Source organism: Rana temporaria, chromosome 8, assembly GCF_905171775.1.
Source record: "Rana temporaria chromosome 8, aRanTem1.1, whole genome shotgun sequence".
In the NCBI taxonomy this organism is placed as follows: Eukaryota; Metazoa; Chordata; class Amphibia; order Anura; family Ranidae; genus Rana; species Rana temporaria.
The window spans coordinates 185,595,312-185,620,620 of record NC_053496.1 but is presented as its reverse complement, the minus strand read 5'-3'; the positions used below and the strand labels follow the sequence as shown (position 1 = coordinate 185,620,620).

Sequence of the window (25,309 nt, the reverse complement as noted above, 5' to 3'; positions counted from 1 at the left end):
GTCCTCTGTATTCCCGGGATTGCACACAGGAAGGTCACACCATCCCCCACCATCATCAGGTAGGTGGAGTTGAGGGTCGGGAACATAAAGTGATTGAACACTCTGACATGTGGAGATGATGTGTGGACTCTACAAGATGATATTTTCTATGTGATCTCACATCATAAATACTTCTATGTTACAGATGTTATTTTCTGCCATTTTGTTGGTTTAGGTTGAAGATCTGATGATCATGAAAACTGAGTGTGACGTAGAAGAGACGTATGTGAGGGATGATCAGCAATATACGGAGGAGGCTGGAATGACGAGGACATTCATAGAGGAGGACACTCCTACAGAGATCAGCACAGGTGACCCATAATATATTCTTCTCTTATCTCTGCTCTGTTGCTACATACTGATTGGCCCTCTCACTGAAATACAGAAATACCACCAACATGAGCTGAGAGCTCGAGCAGCTACTATAAATAAAAGGGTGGGGTCTCCCAGGTGACATCATTGACCATATTTGGAAATTGCCATATTTGGTCAATGTCACTAGAAAGGTAAGACATGCAACTACTCACAGAAGAAAACCCCAGGAATTTCTCAGGGTTGTCTTCACTTACCTTATCCCTGCCGCAGGATACTGGTGAAGACCAGACAGATTCAACCTTCACCCATCACAGCGGGTTGTGTTGTGTCAACCTTCAGGGCTCTGGGTTCCTACTTAAAGGAGGCCTCTTCCCTGGACCTGTAAGGCACTCTGCCAGAAACCTTTGGGCATTTTTTAATACGTGCTGTATCCCAGAGTCCAGTCCTACAAGAGAGACCATGCAGGCAAAGCCTCGCTCTTCCACGAGGTCCGGGTACCATCCACTTTGGCATTTTTTCTGACCCTCTTGGATGGATCCAGTTTTGTAGCTCCTTAACCACCACAGGGGTCCTCACCAGAGCTTCTTCTCTTGTAATTAGGGTGTGCCAGTGTCCAATCACCTGATGGTGACATATAACCCACTAAGTAATTAACAGCTCTGTGTCCCATGATGTTCGAAAAATAAATAAATTAATGCCGTTATCTTGGAGACTCCCATTTACATAATCATTCACGTGGGAGGGGCCAGTATCAGGATGTCCCACCTATTGTTAAAGTAGGCTTCCAGATTCCAATAAGCCCTCAGCCTGCTGACCCCCCCCCCCACACAACAACCAGGCCAGGGTTGTGGGGGGGAGGCTCCCCATCAGCATAGGGACATGCTCCTTTGCCAGGGGGCTCTCCCTTGGCGAGGTAACCTGCCCATGTTGAGGGCATGTGGTCTGCTATGGTTCGAGGGAGCGCACTTGTCCCCCTCCCCTCCTTGTCGGCCAGGTTGTACGCATAGATAAAGGTTTCATTTTTATATTTTTCAAGGGCACGCCATGAAGAAACACTCGAAGGACCAAACATCTCCTCACTCATATCTACCTGATCCAGATGGAATCTTGATGGAAGTGAACTAACCCTCTCATATCTATTGATGCTGTTTTTCTATTTTTCCAGGACACGCCATGGAGAAACCCTCAAAGGATCGTCTCACTTTATCTCCAGGTTGTAGAATGGAAGATGAGGACATCACAGGAGATTGTGGAGGAGAAAAGATAATGAGCTCCACTATGGATGGAGGACTTCACAGTGTGGATAGACCGTGGAATCCCTCTGACTCTGAGCAACCTCGTACTGCGAGGGGCGGGGCCAGGATTCAGGGGGAGCAGACATATTCCTGTTCTGAATGTGAGGAAAATTTTAACTCTGAATTAAGTCTTACTGAACATGAACTGAGTTCTCACACGGGTGGAAAGCTTTATTCCTGTCCTGAGTGTGGGAAAACATTTTCAAATAAGTCCAGTCTTTCCAGACATAAGAATTTACACACGGGCAAGAAACCGCACTCCTGCCCTGAGTGCGGGAAATGTTTTTTACAGAAGTTCCATCTTTACATACATCAGAAAACTCACACGGGTGAGAGGCCGCATTCCTGCTCTGAGTGCGGGAAATGTTATATACAGAAATCAGACCTCGTTAGACATCAAAGATCTCACACGGGGGAAAAGCCGTATTCTTGCTCTGAGTGCGGGAAATGTTGTTCAAACAAATCAGATCTTGTTAAACACCACCGATCTCACACGGGGGTGAAGCTGTATTCCTGCCCTGAGTGCGGGAAATGTTTTTCAGAGCATTCCACTCTTTCCAGACACCAGAAATCTCACACAGGCGAGAAGCCGCATTCCTGCCCCGAGTGCGGAAGATGTTATGCACAGAAAGCAAACCTTGTTATTCACCAGAGATCTCACACGGGGGAGAAGCGGTATTCCTGCCTTGAGTGCGGAAAATGTTGTTCGGATATATCAGACCTTGTTAAACATCAAAAATCTCACACTGCGGAGAAGCCGTATCCCTGCCCTGTGTGCGGGAAACGTTTTTCAGAGAGGTTCAGTGTCTCCAGACATCAGACGTCTCACACGGGTGCGAAGCCGTATTCCTGCCCTGATTGCGGGAAATGTTATACACAGAAAGCAAAACTTGCTACACATCAGAGATCCCACACGGGGGTGTAGTATGTTAGACATGTGCGGTTCGTTTCTTTCCGAATTAACATTCGGATGAATTTTCGTTACTCGGAAACAGAGCTGTGGAGCCGGAGTCGAGGAGTCGGAGGAGATTTTGGGTACCTGGAGTCAGAGTCGGCAAACAATGCACCGACTCCGACTCCTACTAAATTTAGATTGGAATTAAAAAGGCAAGTTTAAATGTCCCAATTTACAAAAAGTTATAATTAATGACTTCTCTACTGTAAGAATAAAGATCAATGCATGCAGTGCCTCACGTAACCGCAAAACCAACACGTTAAGTGACCGTGAAGAAGCATGCTTCACTATATGGCACGCAACGCACAATTAGGAGCGGCAATACTTATACTTTCCATAGTGTTGTGTTCTGCTGTTACAGGGAACGCAGCGCCCATGGGTAACCTAGCCTCTCACCGATAAGGGATTAAGTAAATATGTTTTTTTCAGGGCTAGAGACACTTGTATAAGTGAAGGGAATGGAGGGTCAATAGTTCAAGACTGAAGCTGTAAACCATTGGAAAAACTGCTGTCATTCAGCTAAGGCTATAAAAACTCCTGTGGTAATGACATGTATGTTGCCTTTCTTTCCTTCATGGAATGTATAAAACACATTCGCATATTAATACAGAGGAGTCGGAGTCGGAAGTACAAAAAACTGAGGAGTCGGAGTCGGAACATTTATCTACCGACTCCACAGCCCTGCTCGGAAATTCGGATGTATCCGAATTAGAATAGTACTGAATTTAAACGAATACGAAATTAGAGTTCGGACGAAATTCTAATCTTTTTCGAATTCGATTTTGTTTCCAATTTCCAAAGAAAATAAAGGAATAGAATTCTATCTATGTATATATGTGTGTATGACTGTGTGTCCCTAGCGTGTCATGATCCTACGGGGTAAAAATGACCGCACCAGCCAAGCAGATACTGGCTGGAAAAAGCGCCCAGAGGCGATTCAGTTCGCATGAGTAGGGCTATACAAGTCATTCATTCATTATTCTATTCCTTTATTTTCTATTCTATGTTAATCTCTTTGGAAATTGGAAAACTATTGGAATTCGAAATTTTTTGAATTTGAAAAGTATTCGAAAACGATTTAAATTCGAATTTAGTTATTTCAGATTTGTTTAAATTCGGTACCATTCTATTTCGGAAATCTGGATACATCCGAATTTCCGAATAAGGAAAATTTGTCAGAATTTTAATTAGACACGTGCGGTTCGTTTCGTTCCCAACATATGTACACTACTCCAAAAAAATTAAAGGAACACTTTTGAATCAGAACCCTTGGGATATTAATCTAATCACTTAAGTAGCAGAGGGGAAGGGGTGTATACAGAGGGGGAGGGGTGTATACAGAGGGGGAGGGGTATATACAGAGGGGGAGGGGTGTATACAGAGGGGGGGTGTATACAGAGGGGGAGGGGTGTATACAGAGAGGGAGGGGTGTATACAGAGGGGGAGGGGTGTATACAGAGGGGGGGTGTATACAGAGGGGGAGGGGTGTATACAGAGAGGGAGGGGTGTATACAGAGGGGGAGGGGTGTATACAGAGGGGGAGGGGTATATACAGAGGGGGAGGGGTGTATACAGAGGGGGGGTATGTACAGAGGGGGAGGGGTGTATACAGAGAGGGAGGGGTGTATACAGAGGGGGAGGGGTATATACAGAGGGGGAGGGGTGTATACAGAGGGGGGGTATGTACAGAGGGGGAGGGGTGTATACAGAGAGGGAGGGGTGTATACAGAGGGGGAGGGGTGTATACAGAGGGGGAGGGGTGTATACAGAGGGGGTTGTTAATCAGTTTCAGCTGCTTTGCTGTTAATTGAAATTAACCACTTAAAGACCTTAGGTGTTTTTCAGATTTGGTGTTTGCAAGACTAAAACAGTTTTTTCTGCTAGAAAATTACTTAAAACCCCCAAACATTATATATTTTTTTTTTCTAACACCCTAGAGAATAAAATGGCGGTCATCGCAATACTTTTTGTCACACCGTATTTGCGCAGCAGTCTTACAAGCGCACTTTTTTTTGGAAAAAATTCACTTTTTTGAATTAAAAAATAAGACAACAATAAATTTGGCCCAATTTTTTTATATATTGTGAAAGATAATGTTACGCCGAGTAAAATGATACCCAACATGTCACGCTTTAAAATTGCGCCCGCTCGTGGCATGGCGTCAAACTTTTACCCTTAAAAATCTAAGTTGCATTTTTTGAGCTACAGAGTAGCTCTAGGGCTATAATTATTGCTCTAACGATCGCGGCGATACCTCACTTGTGTGATTTGAACACCGTTTTCATATGCGGGCGCTACTCGCGTATGCGTTCGCTTCTGCGCGCGAGCTCGTCAGGACGGGGCGCTTTAAAAAAAATTTTTTTTTGTTTTCTTATTTCATTTTATTGATTTTATTATTTTTTACACTAAAATATAAAAAAAAAAAAAAATGATCACTTTTATTCCTATTACAAGGAATGTTAACATCCCTTGTAATAGAAAAAAAGCATGACAGGTCCTCTTAAATATGAGATCTGGGGTCAAAAAGACCTCAGATCTCATATTTAGGCTTAAATGCAAAAAAAAAAGGAAAATTTGTCATTTAAAAAAATGACAAAAAAAAAATTGTCTCTTTAAGAGGCTGGGCGGGACTGACGTTTTGACGTCACTTCCACCCAGCAGAGCTATGAGGACGGGTGGGGGCCCCACCTTGCCCTCACTCAAGTCCTCGCTCTCCAGGCGGCAGCATCGGATCTCCTCCGCCGCTACCGACGGCTCCGGTAAGCGGCGGAAGGCGCGGAAAAGCGGCGGGAGGGGGGGGGGCCCCCTCTCCCGCCACCGATAACGGCGATCTCGCGGCGAATCCGCCGCGGAGACCGATGTTATCGTTTACACGGCCGCCCGCTGAAAACATGGATATCTCAGTTGTGGCAGCAGCTGCTGCCGTTACTGAGATATCCATGTTTAAAAAGAGGACGTACATTTACAATACGCGGGTCTTTAAGTAGTTAACAAGAGGTGCACTAGATGGGCAACAATCAGACGACCTCCAAAACAGGAATGGTTTTTCAGGTGAAGGTGTCTGACATTTTTTCCCTACTCATCTTTCCTGGTGTTTTCAGTAGTTTTGCATTTGGCTAGGGTCAGCGTCACCACTGGTAGCACGAGGCGATACTTGGACCCTATAAAGGTTGCACAGGCATTCCAACTCCTCCAGGATGGCACATCAATACGTGTCATTTGCAGAAGGTTTACATTGTCTCCCAGCACAGTTTCAAGAGCATGGAGGAGATTCCAGGAGACAGTCAGTTACTCCAAGAGAGATGGACAGAGCCGTAGAAGGTCCTTAACCCATCAGCGGGGCCGGTATCTGCTCCTTTGTGCAAGGAGGAACAGGATGAGCACTGCCAGAGCCCTACAAAATGACCTCCAGCAGGCCACTGGTGTGAATGTCTCTGACCAAACAATCAGAAACAGACTTCATGGGGGTGGCCTGAGGGCCCGACGTCCTCTAGTATGCTCTGTGCTCACTGCCGGACACTCTTGAGCTCGATTGGCATTTTCCATTGAACACCAAAATCGGAAGGTCCGCCACTGGTGACCCATGCTTTTCACAGATAAGAGCAGGTTCACCCTGAGAATATGTGACAGACGTGAAAGGGTCTGAAGAAGCTGCGGAGAACATTATGCTGCCTGTAACATTGTTCAGCATGAGCGGTTTTGGTGGTGGGTCAGTGATGGTCTGGGGAGGCATATCTATGGTGGGACGAACAGACCTCTACAGGCTACACAATGGTACCCTGACCGCCATCAGGTATCGGGATGAAATCCTTGGACCCATTATCAGACCTTACGCTGATGCAGTGGGTTCCTCCCGGTGCACGACAATGCCCGGCCTCATGTGGCGAGAGCATGCAGCCAGTTCCTGGGGGATGAAGAAATTGATACCATTGGCCCCCACGCTCGCCTGACCTAAATCCAAAAGAACACCTCTGGGACATTATGTTTCGGTCCATCCGTTGCTGCCAGGTTGCACCTCAGTCTGTTCAGGAGCTCAGTGATGCTCTGGTCCAGATCTGGGAGGAAATACCCCGGGACACCATCCGTCGTCTCATTAGGAGTATGCCCCAATGTTGTCGGGCATGCATACAAGCACTTGGGGGGGTCATACAAACTCCCGAGGACCATTTTGCGTTGTTGCAATAAAATTTCACTTTGATTTTCAGGGGTCTTTCAATTCAGCCCTCTGTAGGTGGATCATTTTAATTTCCATCAAATGATGTGCCATCCTTTCATTCCTAATGCCATGTACACACGATCATTTTTCAGCATGAAAAAAAAATGTTGTTTTTCAGCATGTCGAAAAAACAATGTTTTCCCAACTTCATCATGAAAACGACATTGCCTACACACCCTCTTTTTTAAAAAATGATCTAGCAAAGCGTGGTGACGTACAACACGTACGACGGCACTATAAAGGGGAAGTTTCATTCGTCTTTTGGGCTGCTTTAGCTGATTCCGTGTTCGTAAAAGACGATTCACGCTTTTCTGTCTGTTACAGCGTGATGAATGTGCTTACTCCATTACGAACGGTAGTTTTACCAGAACGAGCGTTCCCGTCTCATAACTTGCTTCTGAGCATGCGCAGGTTTTTTACGTCGTTTTAGCCCACACACGATAATTTTTTACAACCCGAAAAACGACATAGTTTAAAACGACGTTAAAAAATGCAGCATGTTCGATTTTTTTTTTGTAGTTTTTCAGAACGCTGGATATTATAAGTCTACACAGACCAGGGTCTCTTTTTTCCCATCAGGCCAAAAATCCGAGCAGGAAAACCGTTCGTCTGTATCGTTTTCCGACAGGCATGGTCAGAATCAAGTTATGAGATGGGAGCGCTCTTTCTGGTAAAACTAGGGTTCGTAATGGAGATAGCACATTCGTCATGCTGTAACGGGACTGAAAAGCGCGAAGACTGAAAAGCGCGAACCGTCTCTGGCCAAACTTTTACTAACACGAGGATCAGCAAAAGCAGCCCAAAGGGTGGCGTCGTTGGAATGAAACTTCCCCTTCATAGTGCCGTTGTACGTCACGGGCGGACATTTGTCTGAGCGTATGAATGCATGGCACATCTTGACTTGCCAATATTTGCTCATTCTTCTTTGTAAAAACACCCAAAATCTGTCAGATTGTGAGGGCATCTCCTGTGCACAGCCCTCGTCACATCACCCCACAGATTTTCAATGGGATTCAGTTCTTGGTTCTGGCTGGGCCACTCCAAAACTTTAATCTTCTTCTGGTGAAGCCATTCCTTTGGTGATTTGGATGTAGGCTTTGGGTCGTTGTCACGTTGAAAGATGAAGTTCCTCTTCATGTTCATCTTTCTAGCAGAAGCCTGAAGGTTTTGTGCCAATATTGACTGGTATTTGGAACTGTTCACAATTCCCTCTACCTTGACTAAGGCCCCTGTTCCAGCTGAAGACTAACAGCCCCAAAGCATGATGCTGCCACCACCATGCTTCACGGTGGGTATGGTGTTCTTTCGGTGATGTGCGGTGTTGTTTTTGCGCCAAACATATCTTTTGGAATTATGGCCAAAAATGTAACCTTGGTTTCCTTAGACCAGGACACATTTTTTCACATGATTTTGGGAGACTTCAGATGTGTTTTTGCTAAACCATAGCGGGGTTTGGATGTTTTTCTTGGTAAGAAAGGGCTTCTGTCTTGCCACTCTACCCCATAGCCCAGATATATGAAGAATACGGGAGATTCATAGTTGCCAACATCGTCCAAAAAATTTTATAGGGACACTTTTTTGCCTGTAGGCGGAGTCTTATTATAATTAGGGGCGGGGCATTCATTTATAGGCGTGGAATAGGGAAAAAGAGAGAGCGATAGAGGGACAGCAGGCTCAGATCCTACACCATAATAGCAATATGTGTATTCCAAAAAAGTTTAACAATCAGCACATTCACGATTAATCGGGACGAGCTCCGATCAGGACGAGGGTCCCAAAATCGGGATTGTCCTGGGAAAATCTGGACTGTTGGCAAGTATGGAGATTGTTGTCACATGGACCACACAGCCAGTACTTGACACATATTCCCGCAGCGCCTTTAATGTTGCTGTAGGCCTCTTGGCAGCCTCCCTGACCAGTTTTCTTCTCGTCTTTTCATCGATTTTGGAGGGATGTCCAGTTCTTGGTAATGTTACTGTTGCGCCATATTTTCTCCACTTGATGATGACGGTCTTCACTGTGTTCCATGGTATATCTAATGCCTTTGGAAATTCCTTTGTACCCTTCTCCTGACTGATACCTTCTAACAACGAGATCCCTCTGATGCTTTGGAAGCTCTCTCTGCTGACCATTGCTATAGGATGCGACTAAGAAAATGTCAGGAAAGACCTACTAGAACAGCTGAACTTTATTTGGGGTTGATCAGAGGCACTTTAAATAATGGCCGGTGTGTACTGACTCCAATTTAACATGAGTTTGAATGTGATTGCTTAATTCTGAGCACAGCTACATCCCTAGTTATAAGGGGGTGTGCATACTTATGCAACCACATTATTTTAATTTTTTATTTTTACCCCCCCCCCCCTAAAAGTTTTTAGTTAGTTGTTCAATTGAGTTGTACAGTTTATAGGACACATTAAAGGAGGAAAAAGTTCTGAAATTATTTATATTTACTTCATTTTTTTTTACATCACAGAAACCTGAAATTTTAACAAGGGTGTGTAGACTTTTTATATCCACTGTGGCCCGGATTCAGAGAGCAGTTACGACGGCGTATCTTCGGATACGCCGTTGTAACTCTGAGTTGCGGCGTCGTATCTATGCGCCTGATTCATAGAATCAGTTACGCATAGATTTCCCTAAGATCCGACCGGCGTAGGTGTCTTACACCGTCGTATCTTAGGCTGCATATTTACGCTGGCCACTAGGTGGCGCTTCCGTATATTTACGCAAGGAATATGTAAATTAGGTAGATACGCCGATTCAGAAACGTACGTCCGCCCGGCGCATTTTTTTACATCGTTTACGTTAGGCTTTTTCCGGCGTAAAGTTACCCCTGCTATATGAGGGGTATCCTATGTTAAGTATGGATGTCGTTCCCGCGTCGAATTTAGAAAATTTTACGTCGTTTGCGTAAGTCGTTCGCGAATAGGGCTGTTACGTTCACGTCTAAAGCAATGACGATTTGCGGCGTAATTTCGAGCATGCGCACTGGGATTCTTTCACGAACGGCGCATGCGCCGTTCGAAAAAAACATCAAATACGCGGGGTCACACTAAATTTAGATAAAACACCCCCACATCATCCACATTTGAATTAGGCGGGCTTACACCGGACCACATACGTTACGCCGCCGTAACATAGGGCGCAAGTTCTTTCTGAATAGGGAACTTGCGCCCTAATTTACGGCGGCGTAACGTGTCTGAGATACATTACGCCCGCGGATAGATACTCCATTGTATCTGAATCCGGGCCAGTGTGTGTGTGTGTGTATATATATATATATATATATATATATATATATATATATATATATATATATAGATAGATATCCAAATAGCACGCCCAAGCTCATCTCTTCACCACACACACAGCCACAAAGGCAAGAGAATTCCTGTTGGGCAGTGTATTAGTTGCTCGGGCAAACACACTTAGACCAAATTTTATTGGTTCAAAGAATGTCAGGCAAAATGGTCGGCCCCCGGGCATGTTCGCTTCATCAAATCTGGCCCTCTTCGAAAAATGTTTGGACACCCCCCGATGAACATACTACGAGACGTTTCTCTGGGCTGCAGTTCCTCTGAGCTCCACAAGGTGGTGATCTTCTTACTTCCACCCAGATAGGAAGTCTCTATGGAAGACAGGAAGTGATGTCAGGTTCAGACAGGAAGCGATGACAGATATAAATAGGAGGTTCCGTGCGAGTAATAAGGAAGTAGCGAGGAAACATTGCTGAAAGTGGCAGCAGAGGAGGTAAGAAGTTATTATTTTTTATAATATCACCCAGTAGCCCCCCCGTCATGTCCGTCCTCTTCCTCAATAGTCACTGTGATGTATTTTATCTCCAGCAGATGATGATTCACACATAAACTATATTACCAAAAGTATTGGGACACCTGCCTTTACACGCTCATGAACTTTAATGACATCCCAGTCTTAGTCCGTAGGGTTCAATATTGAGTTGGCCCCGCCCTTTGCAGCAATAACAGCTTCAGCTCTTAAGGGAAGGCTGTCCACAAGGTTTAGGAGTGTGTCTATGAGAATGTTTGACTATTCTTCCAAAATGTGTGCTCAGGCACCGATGTTGGATGTAGGGTTGCCACATCATCCCTTTAATCCAGGACACATGTTAATTACACAGGTTGAGGCTGATTTAATGCAGGTAAGGCACCAAGTAAGTTTAATTACCACCTTAATCAGCCATAGAACCTGATTAATTAATGTGTGTCCTGTATTAAAGGGATGATGTGGCAACCCTAGTTGGACGTGAAGGCTTGGCTCGCAGTCTCCACCCTAATTCATCCCAATAGTGTTCTATCGGGTTGAGGTTAGTGTTGAGCGGAATACACCATATTCGATTTCGCAATATATCACGAATATATAGCCGAATATTCGTGAAATATTCGCTAAAATCGAATATTCGTGATATTTTATCAAAAAAAATTTTGCGAAATTTTGCTAATGCGAAACTGATTGCGAAATTTCGCTACTGCGAATGCGAAATTGATTGCGAAATTTTGAAACATTCGATTTCACCTGCCCTTTGGAAAAAGTGTGGTTTTACGTAATGGACCCTGCAACTAACAAGGTATTAATAAAATAAATACATTATTATATAGATTTGAGGGTTTACTTTGACCAATTTGTATATTGATTAGTTTAATTAATATTGAATAACCATAGATTTGGAAAATACAAGTAAACCGTTTACGTTGACATCTCTTAAATGTCTTTATGTTAAACAGTTATTATTCTCATTAAAGAGGTGAAATGCAAATGATGATGACACGGGACAAAAGATGGAAAATTCTTTGAAGATGTGATACACTGGAAAAACGCACAGAAACACTCCACTCTCTCCTATGACAACTGTGGTAGGAGAACTCTGATTGGCTCTGATGCAAAAGAAGGGCGGAGAAAGTATTCGCGAATATTCGGAAATCGAATATTCGCGATTGCGAATATTCGGCAACATAAAAGGATCGCCTCAGCTTAGCTACTCGGCCCAGGGTCTCTAATCATACCAGCAATGCTTTTAGACGTCGATGGAGATCACTAGGATGTGATCTGTTTTAAAAATAAAATTGAAAAAATACGAATATTCGGAATAGCGAATATTGGCTGCGAAATTCGAGTTATTCGCGAATATTCGAATATGCCATATTCGTAACGAATATTCGCAATGCGAATATTCGTGAGCAACACTAGTTGAGGTCAGGACTCTGAAGGCCAGTCAAGTAGACATGTGCGTTCCCGTTCGTAACGAATGGATTTTCGTACAAATTTGTTCGTTTTCGTACATTCGTATCAATTCGAACATCTGAAAAGCTGAAAGACCCAAAATACGAAAATTTAAGAATTACGAATAAGCAAAATAACGAACAAGTGAAAATACGAACGTATGATTGGACAATCTTACTAAAATACGAACCACCGAAAAAGCAAAAGAACGAAAATGACATCTATAACGAACGATTTGCATTCCGTATTTTAAATCCTTTGCCTGTTCGTATTTTCATTCGTATGTTCGTATTTTCATTTGTGTGTTTTGTAAATCCGTTTCTTTGTCTGTTGGTAAATTTGTGTACTTGTATCGTTCTTTCGAATGGGCACTGGGCAGTGTAGTTAGTGAGTGATTACTTAATATCTTAGCCAATCAGCTTATCTCTTTTGTACAGTGTAAAGCCTCGTACACACGATCGGACTTCAAACAAACTTTTCCGTGGATTTTTGTCCGAAGGGAGTTGGCCAGACTTTTGAAACCGAAAAAGTTTGTCCGACGGAGCATACACACGGTCGGATTTTTTGGAAAACGCTCATTTTGACGTTTGTTGGCAAAACGTCAGACTGTGTGTACGAGGCTTAAGAGAAAGTCTATCCTAATATGGATTAGCCGCGTGTTGCTATGTATTTACGAAAGTACAAAATTACGAATCCATTAAACGAAATTATTATCTAACAAAATTACGAATTTCGAATCAACGAAAATAAATTAGACAGAATTACGAATCATTCAGTAGAAACGAAAATAAAACTGTTATGAAAATACGATCATGTCCGAATAGGAAAACTTGAGTCACACGAAATACGAACGGGTCCGAATAGGAAAACTTGCATCTTACGAAATACGAACGGGTCCGAATAGGAAAACTTGCGTCTTACGAAATACGAACGGGTCCGAATAGGAAAACTTGGGTCTTACGAAATACGAACGGGTCCGAATAGGAAAACTTGCGTCTTACGAAATACGAACGGGTCCGAATAGGAAAACTTGGGTCTTACGAAATACGAACGGGTCCGAATAGGAAAACTTGCGTCTTACGAAATACGAACGGGTCCGAATAGGAAAATTTGTATCTTACGAAATACGAACGGGTCCGAATAGGAAAACTTGCCTCTTACGAAATACGAACGGGTCCGAATAGGAAAACTTGCCTCTTACGAAATACGAACGGGTCCGAATAGGAAAACTTGCGTCTTACAAAATACGAACGGGTCCGAATAGGAAAACTTGCGTCTTACGAAATACGAACGGGTCCGAATAGGAAAACTTGGGTCTTACGAAATACGAACGGGTCCGAATAGGAAAACTTGCGTCTTACAAAATACGAACGGGTCCGAATAGGAAAACTTGCGTCTTACGAAATACGAACGGGTCCGAATAGGAAAACTTGGGTCTTACGAAATACGAACGGGTCCGAATAGGAAAACTTGCGTCTTACGAAATACGAACGGGTCCGAATAGGAAAACTTGAATCTTACGAAATACGAACGGGTCCGAATAGGAAAACTTGTGTCTTACGAAATACGAACGGGTCAGAATATGAAAACTTGCATCTTACGAAATACGAACGGGTCCGAATAGGAAAACTTGAGTCTTACGAAATTACGAATCTTTACGAATCTACGGAACGAGACGAATCGGAACAAAAAAATACAAAATTTTTTGTTGTGCACATGTCTACAGTCAAGTTCCTCCACCCCAAACTCGCTGATTCATGCCTTTATGGACCTTGCTTTGTGCACTGGTCCAAATCATTTGGTGAGGTCAGGCACTGATACTGGACGAGAGGGCCTGGCTCCTAGTCTCCACTCGAAATTGTCCCAAAGGTGTTCTATCAGGTTGAGGTCAGGCCCCTGATAGAACAGGGCTGTACTGTATGTAGTGTATATAAAATGGTCGAATAGAGTTTTTCGTCCTAATCAAATTTCATATAATAAATTCAAACATATCCTACATCTACATGAACCCACCATCCCCTGCACCTAATAAAAGTTATATAATCCGTTAGGACAGAGAAGATCATTGGTGGCAAAGCGACACATCAGAATAAACAGTACCGGCCATTCCGAACCATGGAGGAGTGTGATTATTTAGAAGGACACAAGGATCTATACAAGGACGTCATGATGGAGAATCCGCCGCCCCTCACATCACCGGGTAAGAGGAGACTTTATTGTAAAGGAGAGAGCAGTACGGAGGCTCCACCTAGATCCCCCATCATCTGATAAACACATAGAAACAATGTATTCAGTCAGTGTGTGTGTTTCCTACAGATGGATCCAGTAATGGGAACCCACCAGAGAGATGTCCCCGTCCTCTGTATTCCCGGGATTCACCACAGGAAGGTCACACCATCCCCCACCATCATCAGGTAGATGAGGAACAATTATTGGTAGTTATGATTTATACACATGGTTGTTTCTTTTAATGTTTCATTATGTGTTTAGAGTGGAAACCTGAAGGATTATAATATTGACGGTAAAGAGGAGGATGGAAAGTATGGAGTGATCGAGGATTTTTCTGAAAAAAACAATGATCTCTACAAGAACATCATGGAGCCACCAAGTAATAGAGAATGTCCCCGTCCTCGGTACTCCTCTTGGGATTCCACACAGGAAGATCACACCATCCCTCACCATCATCAGGTAGATGATTGACAATTTCAGGCAGCCCCCGAGTTACAAACATCTGACTTACAAATGGTTCGTACCTACAAACTGAGGGAGAAACCAGGAAGTGAGAGGACATCTACCCTTAGGAAGGGAAATTCTCTCCTGTTATGCCACGTACAGACGATCGGACATTCCGACAACAAAACCGTGGATTTTTTCCGACGAATGTTGGCTCAAACTTGCCTTGGATACACACGGTCACACAAATGTTGTCGGAAATTCCGAACACCAAGAACGCGGTGATGTACAGCACGTACGACGGTACTATAAAAGGGAAGTTCAATACCCAGTCGTGTTAGTAGAAGTTTGGTGAGAGACGATTCGCGCTTTTCAGCCTCGTGTTTTTCAGTCCATTGCCGTGTGACGAATGTGCTATCTCCATTATGAACGCTATTTTAACCAGACCGAGCGCTTCCGTCTCATACTTGATTCCGAGCATGCGTGGAATTTTGCGCGTCGGAATTTACGAGAACGGATTTTGTTGTCAGAAAATTTGAAAACCAGCTCTCTAATTTTTGTGGTAGGAAATTCCGACAGCAAATTTCCGATGGAGCCTACACACGGCAACAAGCTCCCATCGAACATTTGTTGTCGGAAATTCCGACCGTGTGTATGCAGCATTATGCCCCGTAGACATTTTCAGAAATTCCGACAGCAAAAGTCTGATGTGAGCTTTTGAACGCAAATTCCGACCGTGTGTAGGCTCCATCGGACTTTTGCTGTCTAAATTTCTGCCAACCGAAAGATTGAGCGCTGGTTCTCAAATTTTCAGACGGAAAAGAATTCCTATGGGAAAATCCGATTGTCAGTGGCAATTCAGACGCTCAAAATTCCAACGCATGCTCGGAAACAATTCGACGTATGCTCGGAAGCATTGAGCTTCATTTTTTCGACTCGTCGTAGTGTTTTTATGTCACCGCGTTCTTGACGGACGAAAGTTCAGAGAACATATGTGTGACCGTGTGTATGCAAGCCGAGCTTGAGCGGAATTCCGTCGTAAAAAACATCCAAGGTTTTTTCCGGCGGAAAATCCGATCGTGTGTTCGCAGCATAAGAGTTATAATGGGAAAAAGGTGTCTCCACTGAAGCTTTATCACCAATTCTTATTTCCACAACAACCCCAACATTTTTCAAAATTCAATTGTCACAGGGAAAGAAAGTGAGGTGAAATCTTCTGAATGGGGGCATAGGCAGCAAAACAAACATAGCAGGGGTGTTAACCCTTCCCTATGCTATCCAAAAAACTTAACAATAATTTTTTTGGACTGGAGTTGCACCTAAATAATTGACCTGTTCCTACTTGTATACAAATTCAGCTTAAGAACAAACCTTCAGACCCGATCTTGTTTGGGTGGGGGGTTCGTGGAACTCGGCTTACCTTGGAGAGCTGTGGAAACTCTGTTTTCAGGTCCCCTGATCCCTCTTTTGTGTAAATCACCCTGTGCCTCTAATAGGGGCACAGGGTGAATGATAACCCCACTCTGATCTGCACTAGACGGACTCTTTATTGCCGCACTGGAACCTTGTATATATTGGGCCAGATTCAGGTAGGAGATACGACGGCGTATCTCCAGATACGCCGTCGTATCTCTGAGTGTGAGGCATCGTATCTTGGCGCCTGATTCAAAGAATCAGATACGCCAGAATTTGTCTAAGATATGACCAGCGTAAGTCTCCTACGCCGTTGTATCTTAACTGCATATTTACGCTGGCCGCTAGGGGCATGTACGCTGATTTACGCCTAGAATATGTAAATCAGCTAGATACGCCTATTACCGAACGTACGCCCGGCCGTCGCAGTACAGATACACCGTTTACGTAAGGCTTTTTCCGGCGTAAAGTTACCCCTGCTATATGAGGCGCAGCCAATGTTAAGTATGGACGTCGGGCCAGCGTCGAATTTTCCGTCGATTACGTTGTTTGCGTAAGTCGTTCGCGAATAGGGCTGGGCGTAATTTACGTTCACGTTGAAAGCATTGGCTTTTTGCGGGTTAATTTGGAGCATGCGCACTGGGATACTTTCACGGGCGGGGCATGCGCCGTTCGTAAAAAGCGTCATTTACGTGGGGTCACGGTGATTTTGCATAAAACACGCCCACATCTTACAGATTTGAATTAGGGGGGCTTACGCCGGCCAATTTACGCTACGCCGCCGCAACTTACGGAGAAAGTGCTTTGTGAATAATGCACTTGCCTGTCAAAGTTGCGGAGGCGTAGCGTAAATAGGATACGCTACGCCCGCATAGAGTTACGCGCTCCCTACCTGAATCTACCCCATTGTGTGTTGTCTCATGCTGTTGGACTCCTTTGCTGAGATCGTTTGGGGTGTGGTTGTACAAGGGTTCGTCACAGTTTGTAACCCGGGGACCGCCTGTGTTGGTAGTTATGATTTATACACGAGCATGTTTGTTACAATGAATGTTTTTATTGTATATTCAGAGTGGAAACCTTGAGGATTATAATATTATTGTTAAAGAAGAGTATAAAGAGGAGGATGAGGAGTATGGAGTGATGGGGGAGTTTTCAGAAGGACACAAGGATATGATGGAGCCACCTAATACCAGGAACCCACCAGAGAGATGTCCCTGTCCTCTGTATTCCCGGGATTCCACACAGGAAGGTCACACCATCCCCCACCATCATCAGGTAGATGAGGAACAATCACTGAGAGTATCATTAGGATCTGTACATTATCTGCATTGTTATCATTGATGTTATTTTCATTATATATTCAGAGTGGAAGCCTGAGAGATCCTAAAGTCGATATTAAAGAAGAGATAAAAGAGGAGGATGGAGTGATGGACGAAGTATACAAAGATCTGTACCAGGACACCATGGAGGAGTCATTCAGCTACAGAAACCCACCAGAGAGATGTCCCCGTCCTCTGTATTCCCGGGATTCCACACAGGAAGGTCACACCATCCCTCACCATGATCAGGTAGGTGGAGTTGAGGGTCGGGAACATAAAGTGATTGAACACTCTGACACGTGGAGACGATGTGTGGACTCCACAAGAAGGTATCGAATTTATTCTTCACAAGGGAATCGGGGGGCTTCAGTAACCAAAACTGCAGTGTCTATCCTCATGACACATCACAGGAAGCACCTCCATGGTTAACAGAGGACAGAATTAAAATTAGACTTCAGAAGCTTAACATCAATAAATCACCGGGACCAGATGGCTTGCACCCGAGGGTATTTAGGAAACTTAGCCAGGTAATTGCCAGACCATTGTTCTTATTTTTTAGACAGTCTACTTACTGGAATGGTACCAGCTGATTGGAGAAAAGCCAATATTTAAAAAGGGCCCAAAATACATCCCTGGGAATTACAGACCAGTCAGCCTAACATGAATAGTATGCAAGCTCTTGGAGGGGATGATACGGGACTATATACAAGATTTTAGTAATGAGAACGGTATCGTTAGCAGTTATCGGCATGGATTTATGAAGAATCGTTTTTACCAAACCAATCTGATAACCTTCTATGAGGAGGTGAGTTGCCATCTAGATAAAGGAAGACCCGTAGACGTGGTGTATCTAGATAAAGGAAGACCCGTAGACGTAGTGTATCTAGATAAAGGAAGGCCAGTAGACGTGGTGTATCTAGATAAAGGAAGGCCAGTAGACGTGGTGTATCTAGATAAAGGAAGACCCGTAGACGTAGTGTATCTAGATAAAGGAAGGCCAGTAGACGTGGTGTATCTAGATAAAGGAAGGCCAGTAGACGTGGTGTATCTGGATAAAGGAAGACCCGTAGACGTGGTGTATCTAGATAAAGGAAGGCCCGTAGACGTGGTGTATCTAGATAAAGGAAGACCCGTAGATGTGGTGTATCTGGATTTTGCAAAAGCATCTGACACAGTTCCCCATAAACGTTTACTGTACAAAGTAAGGTCCATTGTCATGGACCATAGGGTGAGTACATGGATTGAAAACTGGCTACAAGGGCGAGTTCAGAGGGTGGTGATAAATGGGGAGTACTCGGAATGGTCACGGGTGGGTAGCGGGGTCCCTCAGGGTTCTGTGTTGGGACCAATCCTGTTAAATGTGTTCATTAAACGACCTGGAGGATGGGATAAGCAGTTCAATCTCTGTATTTGTGGACCATACTAAGCTAAGCAGGGCAATAACTTCTCCACAGAATGTGGAAACCTTGCAAGAAGTTCTGAACAAAGGAATGGGGTGGACAACTACATGGCAAATGAGGTTCAATGTGAAAACATGTAAAATTATGCATTTGGGTGGCACAATATGGATGCAATCTATAAACTGGGGGGAGAACCTCTGGGGGAGTCTAGGATGGTGTCAAGTCACCTGTGGCCAGGTGACAAGTGCACCCCGTTGGGGTCAGGGATGCACCTCAGGGTAGTGAACCCTATAGCCGACTGCTGCTATCTGGGAGGAAGCGTGAACCCAAGATCGCCCAGGGCGCGGAGTCTAAGACCCAGCTTTGTGTTCACCAGAGCCTCTGGTAGTGAGGATGGCCTTTGCCGCAGCTGGATCCAGGTCGCGACCCCTGGGATCCCCTAGGTCACGCTCCACAGAGAGAGAGGGGAAGCAGCAAGCAAGACAAACGGAGGTGATGGGTAAGCCGAGGTCAGGGTAACCGGGGGACAGGCAAAAGGTCAAGGGCACAGGCAAACAGGAGAAGTCAGGGACGAACCAAAAACGGTACACAGAGCGGTAACTTCGCACACTGCAGACAGGAACTTAAGCAACACTGTTGAACCGCACTGCAGGCCTGTAGTGCAACAGTTAATATAGACTTCCTGGGATGGCCTGGGTGGGGCCAAACAGGAAGTAGAGGAGATAAGAAGGTAACCAGAACAGAGTCAGGCCTCTTAATGGACAGATGGAAACAGGTAAGCTGCCAGACTATTGCATATCCATGACAGTTGGAAAAAGGACCTGGGGGTCCTAGTAGATGAGTAGGCTCAGCAATGGCATGCAAGCTGCTGCAAGCAAAGCAAACAGAATATCGGCATTAAGAAGGAGATTAACTCCAGAGATAACGTGATAATTCTCCCGCTCTACAAGACTCTGGTCCGGCCGCACCTGGAGTATGCAGTCCAGTTCTGAGTACCAGTCCTCAGGAAGGATGTACTGGAAATGGAGCGAGTACAAAGAAGGGCAACAACGCTAATAAAGGGACTGGAGGATATTAGTTATGAGGAAAGGTTGTGAGCACTGAACTTATTCTCTCTGGAGTGTCATGGACATGCAATAAAGTCTGGCAGCTTACCTGATCTCCATGTGTTCATTAGAGGCCTGACCCTCCTTCTGACTGACTTTTATCACCTTCCTCCCTGTATTGCTCCACCCCAGGCCATCCCAGGAAGCCTATATTAACCACTGCACTGCTAGTCTGCTTTGCTGTTCAACCGTGTTGTTAGCTTTAGTTCCTGTCTGCAGTGTGCTACGATTACCTTCCTGTGTACAGTTTTTGGCTCGTCCCTGACTTCTCCTGTTTGCCTGTGATCCTGACCTTTTGCCTGTCCCTCGGTTACCCTTGTCTGCCTGTTGCCCTGACCTCGGCTTACCCATCACTACCGCTTGTCCTGGTTGCTGCTTCCCCTCTCTCCCTGCGGAGCCTGACCTAGGGGATCCCAGGGGTCGCGACCTGGATCCAGCTGCGGCGAAGGCCATCATCAACACTAGAGGCTCTGGTGAACACAAAGCTGGGCCTCAGACTCCGCGCCCCCCTGGGCGATCTTGGGTTCACGCTTCTTCTCTAATCGCAGCAGTCGGCCATAGGGTTCACTACCCTGTGGTGCATCCCTGACCCCAACGGGGTGCACTTGTCACCTGGCCACAGGTGACCTGAAATAGAGAAGAGACGCTTGAGAGGGGAGATGATTTCAATGTACAAATAACGTACCGGTGACCTCAAAATAAGGATAAAACTTTTTTGCAGAAGGGAGTGTAACAAGACACGTGGCCACTCATTAAAATTAGAAGAAAAGAGGTTTAACCTTAAACAAGGTAGAGGGTTCTTTACTGTAAGAGCGGCAAGGATGTGGATTTCTCTTCCACAGGCGGTGGTCTCAGCGGGGGGCATCAATGGGTTCAAGAAACTATTAGATGAGCACCTGAACGACCACAACATACAGGGATATACAATGTAATACTGACATATAATCACACACATGGGTCGGATTTGATGGACTTGTGTCTTTTTTTCAACCGTAACTACTGTGTAACTATGTAAGATGATATTTTCTATGTGATCTTACATCATAAATACTTCTATGTTACAGATGTTCTCTCTGAATTTCATAAATGCTGAGGGTGAAGTAGAAGAGACGTATGTGAGGGATGATCAGCAGTCTACGGAGGAGGCTGGAATGACGAGGACATTGATAGAGGAGGACACTCCTACAGAGATCAGCACAGGTGACCCATAATATATTCTTCTCTTTTATATGCTCTTTTACTGCTCATTGATTGGTCCAGAGCAATGTTTCTCAACTCCAGTCCTTAAGTACCCTCAACAGGTCATGTTTTCAGGCTATCCGCTATTTTGCACAGGTGATTTGATCAGTTTCACTGCCTTACTAATTGCCACATGCCATCTGAGAGAAATCCTGAAAACATGGCCTGTTGGGGCTACCTGAGGACTGAAGTTGGAAAATATTGGTCTAGAGCAGCCCTCAAATTTTCCACTCGCATTTTTCGAGTGGGAAATGAGGGCTTGCGAGCTGGGCTGCCTGCCTGGGAGAGGGGGGGGGAGCCGTTCTCCCATCGATCGCCCTGGCGGGGAAGAGAGCATGGAGGAAGAGGAGAGCCACGGGATAGCACGCTGTTACCGACGCTTACATTATAATTGTCTCCGCTCTGCTCGACACAGCCCCGCCTCTTCCTGACCCCATGCCTGTGATAGACAGAGCGCTGGTCCAATGCAGCAATGAGTTCTATCTATCACAGGCACGGGGTCAGGAAGAGGCGGGGCTGTGTCGAGCAGAGGAGAGACAATTATAATGTAAGCGCTGGTAACAACGCGCTATCCTCTTCCTCCAGCCATGCTTTTCTCTGCCCAGGCGAGGCTGCAATTGTGGGCACAGTGTGGCTGCAATTGTGGGCACAGTGTGGCTGCAATTGTGGGCACAGTGTGGCTGCAATGGTGGGCACAGTGTGGCTGCAATGGTGGGCACAGTGTGGCTGCAATGGTGGGCACAGTGTGGCTGCAATGGTGGGCACAGTGTGGCTGCAATGGTGGGCACAGATGAGGCTGCATTGAGGGGCACAGGCGAGGCTGCACTGATAAAGTTGTTAATATTTATTTTTGCATAAAACATTTAAGTTTCATTTTATGAGGGTGTGTCTAGGGGCGGGAATTAGGGGCAGGGTTGGTAGGGGTTGAGTGGGGCAACTGGTGGCGAGTAACCTTTGAGGCCTGGCTAGTAGCTCAGAATTTGAAATTTTGAGCCCTGGTTTAGAGCACATGTGCCAAACACAAGGCCCATGGGCCAAATGCGGCCTGCCAGGCCACTTCATGTGGCCCTCGCACATCTACAGCACCTACCTCATCTCTACCTCCACCTTGTCTCAGCAGTCAGGAGCAGAGAGGAGGACTGAACTTATCCGGCAGATCCTGCGCAGCCACATTACCACCTTCTCTCCACCTCCCTTGGCCTTAGCATTAAGCAGACTCTGGCAACTAATTCCAACCCTCTTGTGGTCCTCCTCCACACCCTGCACTTTCTTCCTTCCAGCTCTGCCCCCAGATTCTTCCCATCAGCAGCACAAGTTAAGGGAGTGCACTGTAATATAAGGGAGAGTGGGGGACTCTTGACATCTGATGATGGGGGGGTGGCTTTTGAAATTTGTAAGGGGGGATGGCTAATGTGCTCTGGACATCCAGTCTTACAAATACAACCGTCCCTTTGAACCGTAATGCTGATGCGGTCCCCGATGAAATTCAGTTTGACACCCCTGGTCTAGAGCATTAAGGACACCCAACACACCTGGGTTCGTGTTGGAATACATTGTTCATGTATTTTGTGCAACAACTACATCAGCCAGTAGGTGTCAGTGTTTTTTAAGTATGTCTTTTCCCTGTATAATAAAGTTCCTGTTTCCTGTCTGCAGTTAAGCAGCAAATAAAACACATGTGGGCTGTGCACTGTCTGTTCTGTAGGGCTATACAGTGGAACCTCGGATTGCGAGTAAGGCGGTAACAAGCATTTTGCAATACGGGCACCGTATTTCTAAAAGTTCTAACTCGGTTTGCGAGTGTTGTGCCGCAAAACGAGCAGGATTCAGGCCAAAGCGGTGTGCAGTACCACTTTTGGGGTGGGGTGGGGGGGGGGCGACGGAGCCGAACCACGCCGATCTTCGCCTTTTGGAAAGTCCAGAGGAACTCGGCAAATCTTGAGAATTAAGTGTTTTCCCAAGGGTTGGCGAGGTCAGCCGAACTAGTGGAGTCTCAACAGTGACCATTAGTGGAGTCTCAACAGTGACCATTAGTGGAGTCTCAACAGTGACCATTAGTGGAGTCTCAACAGTGACCATTAGTGGAGTCTCAACAGTGACCATTAGTGGAGTCTCAACAGTGACCATTAGTGGAGTCTCAACAGTGACCATCAGTGGAGTCTCAACAGTGACCATCAGTGGAGTCTCAACAGTGACCATCAGTGGAGTCTCAACAGTGACCATCAGTGGAGTCTCAACAGTGACCATCAGTGGAGTCTCCGCCCTGCGTGTTTTGTCACATCTGATGTCATCAGGGGTGCAGAAGCTATGCTCCGCCATCACACTATATGTACTGTAAATATTTATATTATATATATTTAATACAACAGGTGGGTAACTGGAAGGTTTTAGGGTTCTATCTTATTTGTATCAATTATTGTGCCGGCCGTTTTCTATGCTTTTCGGCACAAATATTAGAGACTCAGATCTCTGGGTGGTGGTATCAGAGACTCATGTCTCTGGGTGGTGGTATCAGAGACTCAGATCTCTGGGTGGTGGTATTAGAGACTCATGTCTCTGGGCGGTGGTATTAGAGACTCAGATCTTTGAGTGTAGGTATTAGAGACTCAGATCTCTGGGTGTAGGTATTAAAGACTCATGTCTCTGGGTTTAAGTATCAGAGACTCAGATCTCTGGGTGGTGGTATCAGAGACTTAGATCTCTGGGTGTAGGTATCAGAGACTCATGTCTCTGGGTGGTGGTATCAGAGACTCAGATCTCTGGGTGGTGGTATCAGAGACTCCTGTCTCTTGTGGTGGTTTTAGAGACCCATATCTCTAGGTGGTGGTATCAGACTCGTGTCTCGTGGTGGTATCAGAGACTCTGGTCTCTGGTGGGTGGTGGTATCAGGGACTCAGATCTCTGGGTGGAGGTATCAGAGACTCAGGTCTCTGGTGGGTGGTGGTATCAGACTCATGTCTCTAGGTGGTGGTATCAGACTCATGTCTCTAGGTGGTGGTATCAGACTCATGTCTCTAGGTGGTGGCATCAGAGACTCAGATCTCTTGTCTCTTGCCTGTCCTTGTCGGCCAGGTTGTACGCATAGATAAAGGATTTGTTTTTATATTTTTCCAGGACGCGCCATGGAGAAACCCTCGAAGGATCATCTTAGACCATGGAATCCCTCTGACCCTCAGGAACCTCGTACTGTGAGGGGTGGTGCCGGGATTCCAGGGGAACAGATATTCTCCTATCCAGTTTGTGAGGAAAGTTTCCCGTCTGAATTAAGACTTGGTGAACATCAGAGATCTCCCACGGGTGGAAAGCTCCATTCCTGTCCTGAGTGCGGGAAGTTTTTTTCACAGAAGTCCACTCTTTCCAGACATCTGAGATTACACAGGGGGGAGAAGCCGCATTCCTGCCCCGAGTGCGGGAAATGTTTTTTACAGAAGTTCCATCTTTACATCCATCAGAAGACCCACACGGGCGAGAGGCCGTATTCCTGCTCCGAGTGCGGGAAATGTTATATACAGAAATCAGACCTCGTTAGACATCAAAGATTTCACACGGGGGAGAAGCCGTATTCTTGCCTTGAGTGCGGGAAACGTTTTTCGCTGAAGTTCCATCTTGACATCCATCAGAAGTCTCACACGGGCGAGAAGCCGTTCTCCTGCACCGAGTGCGGGAAATGTTATACACAGAAAGCAAAGCTGGTTATACACCAGAGATCTCACACGGGGGAGATGCCGTATTCCTGCAATGAGTGCGGGAAGGGCTGTTCGAATAAATCGGACCTTGATAAACATCAGAGATCTCACATGGGGCTGAAGCCGTATTTGTGCCCCGAGTGCGGGAAATGCTTTTCGCAGAAGTTCTGTCTTAACCGACATCAGAGATCTCACACGGGCGAGAAGCCGCATGTCTGTCTAGAGTGCGGGAAATGTTATATGCATAAAAAAGACCTTGTCAAACATCAAAGATCTCATACGATACAGACTTCCGTCCACAAATAATATCGGTCTTCTCCACCAGCCGAAATATACACGATATTGTCAAAAGTATTGGGACGCCTGCCTTTACACGCACATGGGCCCAGATTCACAGAGAGCAGGGCGCACA

The 25,309-nt window shown here is 45.5% G+C and overlaps 1 protein-coding gene and 1 long non-coding RNA gene across 2 annotated transcripts; both read left to right on the top strand.

Moving 5' to 3' along the window:
• The first annotated feature begins 27 nt into the window (after nucleotides 1-27).
• On the top strand, nucleotides 28-25,309 carry LOC120909643 (gastrula zinc finger protein XlCGF17.1-like). Its single transcript, XM_040321405.1, has 3 exons — nucleotides 28-59; nucleotides 215-350; nucleotides 24,326-25,309. Exons 2-3 carry the CDS (start codon nucleotides 227-229, stop codon nucleotides 25,201-25,203), a joined length of 1,002 nt encoding a protein of 333 aa, XP_040177339.1. The 5' UTR covers nucleotides 28-59; nucleotides 215-226; the 3' UTR covers nucleotides 25,204-25,309.
• On the top strand, nucleotides 10,412-14,391 carry LOC120909665. The gene is made up of 3 exons (XR_005741325.1): nucleotides 10,412-10,573; nucleotides 14,113-14,261; nucleotides 14,378-14,391. It is a non-coding gene; the product is annotated as an uncharacterized LOC120909665 (long non-coding RNA).